Genomic DNA, 11,550 nt, shown 5'->3' with positions numbered 1-11,550 from the left:
GGTACCAATTAAAAATTAATTGGGAAATGAGAAACAAATCAAACAATGATGACGTTGGGTAAATAGAGAAAGATAACACTAAAATGATGGAATGTTTTAAGAAAGAGGAACATATATAATTGGGTGAAGAACTTTGAAAATTCTATGTAGTTTTAGTCAATATTGGCTCTTAAAAATGGACATAAGACAAACATTTAATTAACGTGCAAGAAAATTAGACCATGTAGTGGCTTGTAGTTGTACTAGTACGTGGGTCTCTTAGTGCCAAGCAGGTCATGCACGTGCATGGAATAGAATACGACTCCAAACAATGACCTATTGGTCTCGTGAAAGGGTAATGGGGTGAAGAGAACAGTGTAGCACACCCCAATAGTTTGTCTTTAACTATAAGCAAAAGGGTCAAATAGAATAATAATAATAATTATGAACAAGCCAGATTTTGAGTTTGGTACAATAACAAAACCTTCTTTGCTTGTTTTTCAATTCAAAAATCAACCCAGAAGATCTGAAAGATTCTTTATGAAATCTGTCGGATCTTGCTTTCCAAACTGTCAGATTTCCTAGGTGGATTTCGTTATCTTCATGACCATGATGTGCACCCTTTTAAAATGTGCATGCTACCCTCATATGCATCATTGTTTTCATCATCCTTCTGTTACTATTCCTTGTTCTCTTCCCTCTTTTTCTGTCGTTATTCTTTTCTTCTGCCTTGCACTTGCACCTTATCTTCAAAATTATGGGCATGGCTGCTGAGTCACAGATCCATGTTTTGGCTGTTGATGATAGTCTTATTGATAGAATGTTGATTGAGAGACTCCTCAAAACCTCTTCATTTCATGGTATTTTATTTTCTCTTCTTTTTATGTTTTGTTATTTTGTGGTCTTCTCTTTTGCTGTAAAAAGCATGGACTTGGATTGCTATACTAGTATATTGCATTATGGTTAAAGAAATCATATAATTTTGTGATTTGTTTGGCCTTTTATGTTATATTCTGAAAGGGGCATGTTGGTATACTTAATTTGGTACCTAATTATTTTTGCTATGTTTTGCAATAATAGTCACTGCCGTTGATTCTGGTAGCAAGGCTTTGAAGTTCCTTGGTTTGGTTGAAGATGAGCAGAGAAATGAAAAGCCTCCCTCTGTCTCTCCAGAAACCCATCAGGTTCAATTCTCTTGCTATATTACTAGATACTAATATTATAATATGGTTTAACTTATTTTTGGAGGACAATGATCTATATTCTAACTCATTTAACTTTGCAGGATGTAGAAGTAAACCTGATCATAACTGATTACTGCATGCCAGGAATGACAGGCTATGATCTGCTAAAAAGGATCAAGGTAAACTCCTGGGATATTTTAGACTTCTAATAAAATGGCTTGTGTCACACTTCTTTATGTGATTGATATAGTTCATATTGCATAAGAGAATTTCATTATTGGAAGTTCAATTCCAAAATTTGTGTGCATCACAAAACTTTTGCTAAATATACTCAAAATTAGATTTGGCTCCTCTAAAGTGAGGAGATGTTTGAAGTGAGCATTTATTTACCTCAGGTTTAAAAAGTTAGTTATAAGCAATAAATTCTTAAATTCAAATCAATATGCTCATTTGCTCACTTTACTGCACATTTCTCAATTTAGAGGAGCTAAATCCCTCAAAAATTTATTTTATTTTTCCCTCTACTCAGTCAAAAAATTTGAATAGTTAAATATTTGAAATGATGGGATCTGATTTCAGAAATAACTTTGCTCTATATATATATATATATATAACACATTTTATATATCTTAAATGAGATATTTGCCAAATTTACAATATAACAAATCTCAAACCATTTCTGTGATAAGCAACATAACCTTTAATTGCTTGTGTCTTCTCTCGTTTGATGCTAGAAAAGTAACGAGAAGTTATTGATTTGCAGGAATCTAAATCTCTTAAAGACATACCAGTGGTGATTATGTCCTCAGAGAATGTCCCATCAAGGATCAACAGGTGAGGGTAATAGCAACACAATAATTGTTTTAAATTCACAAATTTTGAAGGCATCACATGAATGAACTTGAAATCTAACTAACAAGTATTAATTTTAATTTTTGTTATAATCAGATGCCTAGAAGATGGAGCTGAAGAATTCTTTCTGAAACCAGTTCAACAGTCAGATGTAAACAAGCTCCCTCATTTGTTTAAATCAAAAGCTAAAGATGAGGAAGAACCAACCCACCAATAACAAAGAAAAGGAAACAGAAGAAAGCCATTCCCTAGCCTAAAATATTTGTTATAGTTAAAATTGATGAAACATAGATAGTCCCTATAACATTTACCTCTCCTCTACCTCACCAACCAATTAGTGAGGAGAGTAGATGGTGGTTCAATCATACTAAAGAAATGTGTAGATGTAGTATAGGCCCCCGATGTAACTCGAGAAAGAATTTCATTAAAATTCAATTTTGTTTGACAAATAGTAATTATTATTTTAGCTTAGGGCCAATGTGAGTAAACATAAATGGTTAAGGATCTGAACTTTTGCCTCTTCCATGGGCACTAATTCACTTTGTAAAACTATTTACGGTTTAGGCCTCTGCTGGTCTCAGCCTTTTCGCTTAGTGGAATTGAAGGTACTATATCCTTGTTACCACTTTTAAAAGAAATGCATTCAAAGGTTTTTGCTATCTTGATTTCTTATTGTAAAAAGAATAAACATATGAAGGAAGATCAAAGCAAAGGATTTTGTTCCACTCAAATTTGCAATCTTATTAGACTCACGGCATCTGAAAACTTTGACTTTGATGAAAATCTGAATTAAACTAAAGATAAAAATTATATGATTTTATCAACAACGAAGCATATTTTTTAAATTTATTTTCTTACTTTTTAATTATTGATTATATCTCTGATTTTTTCACCCTTAGCTTTGTGTAGCCAAATCTCAACAACTGATACATATAATAATGTTTCAAGTTAACTATAACATAATTGGTTAGCTGCCTAGTCAACGTAGTTAGTTAGCACTGATATAGTTGTGCTCACATTTCTTTAGTATTTAATAATGATAATCAGATTCAAAAGTAGTGGATGCTTAAAAAATTGCTCTTAGCAGGTAGGGATTTTATCCATCAAATAAATATTAATCCCAAGTATAAACAACTATTTACAATATTTTTTTAAGTATGGGTGTGAGTATGAGTATCATAATAAATAATTTATCCACATTTGCATAATAAATTAATTCTATTTTGTGGTTAAAATTTGAAAGACTTCTAATTTATTATTTTTGTGTTATTTTATTGTTAAAATTGAATTACTTTTAAATATTTTTTTTATTAAGGTATACATTATATTTTTAATTAATTTGTTTATTGGATATTTTATCTTCATTGTTAATATTATGATAACAATAATTTTATATTAATTTATACAACAAAGCAATTATGAGAAACTAATTTACTAGCACGTAATATGCACATATAATTTAATAATTAAATAAAAATGTTTATACTTTTGTAAATAATATATATTAACTGTTTTTAACAATAATTTTCTTTAAAATTTATTTTGAATTAACTCTATAACTACAAATAATATATGCATCTAAATAATAAATTTTAAATATAATTTATCTTAAATTAATATTTTTATTTTATAGTGTAATTTTTTTTAAATTAAATGTAAATAATCAATATATTAATAAGTATAAGATTTTTAAAATAAGACTCTTAAAAATAAATTTAAAATTTAAAATAAAAAATTAAGATATTTTTGATAAGTATAAAAAATCTACGAATTTATATAAAGTAATAAAAGAAAGTTAAATAATAACTTTAATATTTAAATTTTAATCACAATAAAAAATAATAATATTAAATTTAGATATTAATTAAGGTATTCTGCAACACGCAAGTCCCTCAATTCCTCAGAACACAGTGAAGGTGAGCAAGTTCTGGAAATAATTTTTCAAATGTGAATAGTTGTTATTAAGGTATTAATTAAGAAATAAAAAATTAAAAAAATTTATTAGAAAAATATAATATAATTTTAAAATAAAACTTTCTATCTTTATTATTATTTAACTTATTATCCTAATTGTCCTATTTATTAAGATAATTAGTGACTAAAGCACAAGCTAAATTATATAGCCTAATAAGCTTATCTAAAACAGACACAGAAAAATAATTTCTCCAAACAAATAAATTAACATATTTATTAAAATTTTGATAGATTTTTCTCTATAATTTCAACATCTCACAAAGTAAGTTAATATATTAGAATCCATCTATAATTCATAAAAAAAATAAAATAAAGATTTAATTATATGATATCAATATTAAAATATCTATCACATACACCAATGCAAAAAAAATATTTTGCAACAATTTTTTTATATCGGTTAATAATTAACTGATTTAATAAAAATAAAAATAGTATTTAATAAAATAATAGAAATTATTTAAGATCGATTGGTAAATAATTAATGTAAAAATTACTTTTTAAATTAGATAATTTTTTAACTACCATAAAAAGTCATTTTTTATATCATTTTTTTCATAACTAATGTAAAAAGAAATTTAAAAAGTCAGATTTCAGAGGCAGCAATGAAACAAGATAAAAAAAAAAAATTCTTAAACAAAGTTTGGAGACAACTAACACTTACTTACATTCTTAAACTTTTGTTTGTGTTTTTGAGTATGTTATTGACAAACACTAATCTCGCTTTAATTTAGGTACATCATTGACAAACATCTTGAACTTCATTCTATTTTTTCGTCTTCATTAATTCATTTGTTTGGACATGATATTGACAAATATTGTGTGCTCTTTACTCATATACTTTAACCAATGTAAATCTATTTGCAATCTTCTTGCATTCTCAAACATGTGGATCAATTGGCGAGTTTACTTCAACTTAATTTGTGATCTCAAGTTTGCCTCAACTTAATCTATCCTCCAAATTCTTATGTAGCCAAATTGAGGTCTTCATCTAACTTAGGTAGATTTGCTATGAGTCTATTGCCTGACTTTGTTGTCACACTTGAATTAACCATTTGTTTCAGTTTCAGTTGCAACATAGACATCAATTTTGGATAAGTCCATTTTGACCATTTTTTATTTTGAGGTTGATTCTAAACTTCTACCACGGAGACATTATTTGGTTCCACATAACTTGAGCCAATATGTAGAGGATAAATGTCTATTTTCATAATATATTTTCTTCTCTTTTAAAGCTTCAACCTTCCCATTTTTATTGTGTTCTATATTAAATCCCTGAAATGAATACAATTGTTAGTCTAATAGGCATATCTATGATAATATTTACAATAATTTTCACTCTCTTTTTTAATAAGTAGGGATAATATTATCATCAATTAAGATACTTTGGCCATCTTTTAAGAGGATATCAAAATATTTGGTTAACTTTATTTATATTAGTCATATTTTCTTTAACCAAATTAGTTTATGTCAATTTCCTTATTTATTTGAGGTTTTAACAACTTGCATTCATAAGGAGGCACTAGCTTTAATTTAGCCATGCTAACATCATTGAATTCGACATCAACATCTTTGTCAAATAAGTGAGAAATTTGTATTTTGCCCCACTTTTATAGTCTATATATTTATGTTTGACCTTTATTTTATTTGGGTTGTATACTAATTCATTTATCTCACCTTAATTATTATAAACCTCTGGCCACATTCTAACCTGAAAAGACCTCATGACTTTTACTTGCATTTATTATTTAGTAGAAAGTCAGTTTATAGTCAAACCTATGATAGTACACTTTTTTTTAAAGGAACTGAGTGATATTTCCTTTTGTCCCTACAGACTTAGAGAGAGAGAAAGAGAAGTAGAGTACCCTAGTTTAATGTTTGAGTGAAAAGTTAGGGAACATAAGATTCTACTTGAGAAATCTTTTGATTACTTATACTCAATCATATTGGTCTCCTTGTTCTTTTTATTTCATATGTCTCGGGTTCTTTATTGTGGTGATATGTTTCAAGTTTTTCTTAGCCAGTACTTTGCTTGAGGACAAGCAAATCTTAAGTATAAGACAGTTGATAATTCTATATTTTGGCCCGCTTTTATAGACCATAATTGGAATTGGTAATGGGTGTTGTGTTACTGGTTGTGCTACTCTGAAGAGTTTTCCCATCTTAATTTTGGATGGTTTCTCCATCCAGGGTTATATCTATTTGAAGACAAGTCTTAATTTGGCTGTTGCTATGGTTGTTGAAAAGAAAATTTGTTAGTGTAAATGGTTGTAGCATAAGTTTGGGGGTTACATTCTGAAGTATCAGTTTCTTACAGTGTGGGGCAGGTCTCACAAAGCATGGCTAGAGTAGGTGCAGCTGAGGTCTTTTGCATTGATGCCAGTTGCTTGACTATGAAGGCAAGTTCATCAATCTTATGTTCCAACTTAGCTAGGTTTGCAGTTTGAATCTCATTCACACTTTTGGTCACACAAGAATTTTGTCTAGTGGCAAACTGCTGAGAATTGGCAGCCATGTTCTTAATCAAGTTTCTAGCTACTACTGGTATCTTGTCCATTAAGGCTTCTCCACTGGTTGCATCTATCATGCTCCTTTCCATTGGGTGTAGTCCCTCACAGAAGTATTGGATAAGGAGTTGATCACTAATCTAGTAGTGTGGCCAGTTAGCACAAAGCCTTTTGAACCTTTCCCAGTACTCATAGAGTGTTTCCTTATCTAGTTGTCTTATTCTACAAATCTCCTTTCTAATGGATGCGGCTCCAGATGCAAGAAAGAACTTCTCTAAAACGAGCCCCTTGAGGTTGTCCTAACTTGTGATTGATCTAGGAGGAAGATAATAAAGCTAGTCCTTGGCTGTGTTCATCAATAAGAAAAGAAAAGCTTTCAATTTAACATGCTCCTTTGGAACACCTTGTGGCCTCATGATTGAGCGAACTATGTGAAATTTCTTGAGTTGTTTGTCTGGATCTTCATCTGTAAGGCCATGAAATCTAGGCAACAAGTTTATTAAACCAGTCTTTAACACCAAAAGAGCTTCTATATCAGGATATTGAATGCACAAAGTTTGATAAGTGACATCAAGTGCAACAAGTTCCTTAAGTGTCCTTTCATTGTTAGCCATTTTATCAAATTCAGAGTCAAGAGAATATGAAAAGGAATAAACAGATGAGGGAGAAGTAGGACTATCTAAATGCTCAGAATGGGTTCTATATGTCCTAATATTATTGTAATGTCCTATCTATTTTCGGATCAAGTGGATACAAATCTCCAGACCTTGACCTAGTCATGCACTAAAAGCTAACTATGAGAATTTAAAGGAAATCTATTGAATAAAATGACTAAATATTCAGAATGTGTAGATCATGCAAAAAAAATTAGTGGAAACATGCAGCAACATGATGCAAAAAGATGAAATAATATAAAACAAAAAAAGTGCAGAAAATATGCAAAGATGTATGAAGGTTCCAATCTAAAAGTTCTGCATAATTCTACAGAATTATGCAGAAAACGTAGCAGCATAACAGGTCAAAATGCAAAACAAGGTAAATGTAGAATTTGAAAGCAAAAATATGCAGAATGCAAACTTCTAAGAGTGCAGAAAACAACAAAAATGTATACTAAATGCATAATTAACTATCATCCTCTCGTGAACATGGGGTATGGGATAATACAGCGAACGCAACACAACCACTAAGTTTAGAAAATAAATAGGGGGTTTTGTTGTTTTCAAATTTAAAATCACTCTAGTAAGGAATTAATTTAGGAAATTCAATTAATGAAATATATTAACCCCTAGTTCATCCATATTAGTTCTATCATAAATCCTCTTAGAATTAAATACTTCAACCTTTTCCAGAATTAGGTTAATTAGAACAAGCATTAATCAACCATAAATTCCCATCCAAAATTAATAAAATCATATGGACACCAATCCCTAGTCTTTAAGACCAAACCTAGAATTAAGGAAACCAAGTTTTGAACCCTTGTTTAAAATGAAATTGAGTTTGATTAAGCAACAACCTCCATTTTATCTTTAACTTAGTTTCAAGAGATTGAGGAAGATGGAATTCTTAAAAACGAATTTGTATTGGCATTAAACCCAGGATTTCAAGAACTTCTATGAACTTTACTAGGGATTAATAGCAAAATTTAGCCCTCTATGAGGATGGGGTTCAACATTACAAGAGGTAAGATTCAATAAAACTCAGGAAAATCAAAGTAATAATGAAAAGAGAAAGTAAGATGAAGTAGAAATTTTAACCCTAATTTGGAACCCTTAGCTATCACCCCAAGCTTGACCTAAGCCTCTGCAAATGTATCTAAAATGGAAAAGTATGTGAATGGTAAAAAGCTCCTATCCTAAAAAGTAAAAATTTTATTTATAGTAAAGTAACGCTTCCTGAAGTAATTACTATCACTGTTGAAAATGTTTACACGTAGCCCATTGCAACTTTTCCTCTCTATAGTGTTCACTTTCACTAGCAAAAGTGATTATGCGCAGCGCGGGTAATTACTATGACTAGCAGTAGTGAACACGCGCAACTTTGCTAGGTTGAATATAGATGCGCGTGTTTACTACGGTAACGAAAGTAAACACACACATCTCCCTTGCAGGCAATGCTCTCACGGGCAACTATACCTTATCTGGTTCTGCAACAACTACTTTCACTGTTAGGAGTAATTACTTTCACTTGTCCCTTGAAAATAGCTTGTTGTAGTGGTTTCTTTGAGCACTGAAAGTAGTTACTTTCACTCCATTTCTTCTCAAGAACCTAATTTCCACATATTTTATCAATAAATTCTTGCACAATTATTCGAGTGAGCAAAATTGTAAAAGATAATTATAAAATTAATGTAAATTGAAGCAAAAACAAGAAAACTATAATAATTGACATAATTAAAATTTTTATGGTATTTACAATTTCTAAATTTATTTTTCCATTAAAAATTATTAAAAAGGTAAGTAAAATATCAATATAATGTGGATTCATCATGAAGAAAAAAAAGATTAATGGGTAGATTGATAGACGATACCGAGTCACTATCAAAACAACTAAATTTCTCTAATAATTTTGCAGTATAGAGCTCAACTTAGGTTGATTCACATAGACATATCTTCAATTAAATTTAATTTTAGATTTTTTTTTATATAGCAAAGAAAGGTTAGGAATTTGAAAATTTTGAATTAGTTAAATAAAAACTATAAGCGAAATTAAATTGTATAAAAACAAATTAAGGACTATCAATCTACAGAATACCAAATGCGTGTAATTCTAATTATCATGGTATCTAAAGGTTTTTATTCGAATTGAATAATTACTCAATCCAATTATTAATTGAATCGAATTACTTAATTGAACTAGATCACAAATTAAATCAAATTATTATTTAATCTAATCAGAATTAATTACCAAACCAAAACATTGATCAAGTCCTAATTTGAATTCTAACTACAGAAAAGTTAATCACGACCGTAATACACAAATCTGAAATTAGAGAAAAAAAGAACGAACTTAGTCTAGATTCCACGTATTGAATCAGAGGTTTAGTCTTCTATCGAAGCACTTAACCCAAGCGAGAATGAGAGAAGATAAAAATAAGGAATCTTATTAATGGTCAAGTCTCAAAAACTCAAGCTGTCTAATCGCACACCCTAATTAGAACCTTAGCAGTCTATTTATAAGTTCTGATTAGGAAAAATTAAGTGGCCAAAATTTGGGCTTTAATAATATCTAAAAGCCCAAATATAATTATTAAATAACAAGGGTCTAAATGTAATCTTGCAACAATATTTAGCAAATCTTTCTCAATATAAAAAAAAAATCATAAGAAATTGAAAACAACTCCAAACCCAGTGATCCATATATGAATTTTGAAGCATTAAATGTGTAGAATCCAATGCAACTAGAATCAGCCAAAAAATATATCTGTGGAAAAAGTTATGGCCAAAAGAGTAGTTAGAGGTTAGAATAACCGAAAATACAAAATTAAAGTATCTATTTGTAACAAGCCCAATTTATTCAAATAAATAGAAAATAATAAAAACTCTAAATTAAAGCATATGAAAAGTGTTTATGAATCAAAATAAAACTATAAATGTAAACCTAAAATATGTTACATCATAGATTTTAATAGAAATGGAGGAGACAGTTGAGGAAAATCTGAAAGGTGGCCATAGGAAAACAAGGGATTACAGGAAGCTGGAACCTTTTATTAAAATAAAAATAAACAAATAATCCTATTAAATAGGATCTAGGGTTTAGGAGGTATGGGCTATAAATAGAAAGCTTAGATCATCAAAGAGAAACACTTGGAATACGGTGAAATAAAAATGAGAGAGAATTAAGACTTTTGGGAGAGCACGGTGAAATAGAGAAATAGTTACTTTTGAGAGAGAGGGATCCTTTTGAGAGCAAGGACAACAAGCAACAGAGAGAGATGAGAGAGTTGCAGAGAATCAACATTCCAAGAGCACTCAAAAGCACAAAGCTAGAGGGTTGAAGGGAAGATTTCATCATGAATCCTAAATCGTCACAAGTAGGAATTCCTATTCCCTTTTTTTCTTTACTTTTTATTTTTATTGTTGTGTTCCTCTCTTATCCCCCATTTGTTCATACAATATTTAATGTTTTTTAGCCCAAAAATCATCCCTATTTACAAATCCAACTTTTTCTAACCATAAAATGTCCTTTTCACAAACCCTAAAATATTTTTTCTAACTCTAAAATGTCTTTTTGTAAACCCCAAAACATCTTTGTTACAAATTCAAAAAAAAAAAACCTAACTTTTTCTAACCCTAAGATGTCCTTTTTACAAATTAAAAAAAAATGTAACTTTTTCTAACCCTAAAATATTTGTTTGCAAATCATAAAAAGTAATTTTTTTAACCCTAACAATTTTGCAAATTATAAAAATCTAGATTTTCTAAACCCTAAAAATTATTTTCTTTTTGTAAATCTTAAACACCCCAATTTCTCTGTATATCCCAATAAAAAGTAATTCTTAAATCAAATAATAATTATTTTCTCGTTATTTTTGTTCACTCTTGCATTTGTTTTTTTATTATTCCAAATGTTTCTTTTTTATGTCCTTGTTGTATACAAAAAATCCAACATTAACAGGAAATTTTGGTTATCTAAAAAAAGGGGGTCTTTTGAGTCCATGTAATAGTCAAGCAATTCTTGGGAAAGTATTTTTCCCCATTAAGGTCCTCTAATCTTATGATGAAAATATGTTGCTTACAATAATATGAAGCAGAAATCTTGTTTGAGGCATAAGAGCAATTTGGAGAGCTTTTGAGAAACTGTCCTCATCATGATTTTCCAACATGGAGACAGGTGCAAATCTTTTACAGTGGTCTATCAATCAACAACAGGGTTACTATCAATGTCGTAGCAAGAGAGTCCCTCATAAGAAAAGATTCAGATGATGAACATAAGCTAATAGATGAGATGACATCTGCTAGCTTCTAGTGACACATCACTAACTCTTATGACATTAAGAAGAAATAGACCATCCCAGTCTACTAAACAAAGAGCAGCAACCCACTAATAAAATGGCA

General features: G+C 29.7%; 1 protein-coding gene and 1 non-coding gene across 3 annotated transcripts; one reads left to right on the top strand and one right to left on the bottom strand.

Moving 5' to 3' along the window:
* The first annotated feature begins 587 nt into the window (after nucleotides 1-587).
* LOC113854348 (two-component response regulator ARR9-like) lies at nucleotides 588-2,436 on the top strand. 2 transcript variants are annotated; one of them, XM_027485298.1, is made up of 5 exons: nucleotides 588-839; nucleotides 1,060-1,142; nucleotides 1,265-1,342; nucleotides 1,927-1,997; nucleotides 2,112-2,436. In XM_027485298.1, exons 1-5 carry the CDS (start codon nucleotides 737-739, stop codon nucleotides 2,230-2,232), a joined length of 456 nt encoding a protein of 151 aa, XP_027341099.1. In that variant the 5' UTR covers nucleotides 588-736; the 3' UTR covers nucleotides 2,233-2,436. The 2 variants fall into 2 exon arrangements, with proteins under 2 accessions (XP_027341099.1, XP_027341098.1); XM_027485297.1 differs by having other exon boundaries at nucleotides 1,060-1,163.
* An 8,767-nt stretch (nucleotides 2,437-11,203) lies between these two features.
* On the bottom strand, nucleotides 11,204-11,310 carry LOC113856698. The gene has a single exon (XR_003502929.1). It is a non-coding gene; the product is annotated as a small nucleolar RNA R71 (small nucleolar RNA).
* Between the last annotated feature and the right edge of the window lie 240 nt (nucleotides 11,311-11,550).

This window comes from Abrus precatorius, unplaced genomic scaffold, assembly GCF_003935025.1.
Source record: "Abrus precatorius isolate BTA unplaced genomic scaffold, Abrus_2018 Scaffold11, whole genome shotgun sequence".
Taxonomy (NCBI): Eukaryota; Viridiplantae; Streptophyta; class Magnoliopsida; order Fabales; family Fabaceae; genus Abrus; species Abrus precatorius.
This window is presented reverse-complemented; position numbering and strand designations above follow the sequence as displayed.

What these genes read in the sequence shown, in the direction of transcription:
- LOC113854348 (XM_027485297.1), top strand. Translation starts at nt 737, where the DNA reads ATGGGCATGGCTGCTGAGTCACAGATCCATGTTTTGGCTGTTGATGAT. An exon ending in TCTCTCCAGAAACCCATCAG is followed by an intron (nt 1,164 to 1,264) that starts GTTCAATTCTCT and finishes TTAACTTTGCAG; the next exon opens with GATGTAGAAGTAAACCTGAT. An exon ending in GTCCCATCAAGGATCAACAG is followed by an intron (nt 1,998 to 2,111) that starts GTGAGGGTAATA and finishes TGTTATAATCAG; the next exon opens with ATGCCTAGAAGATGGAGCTG.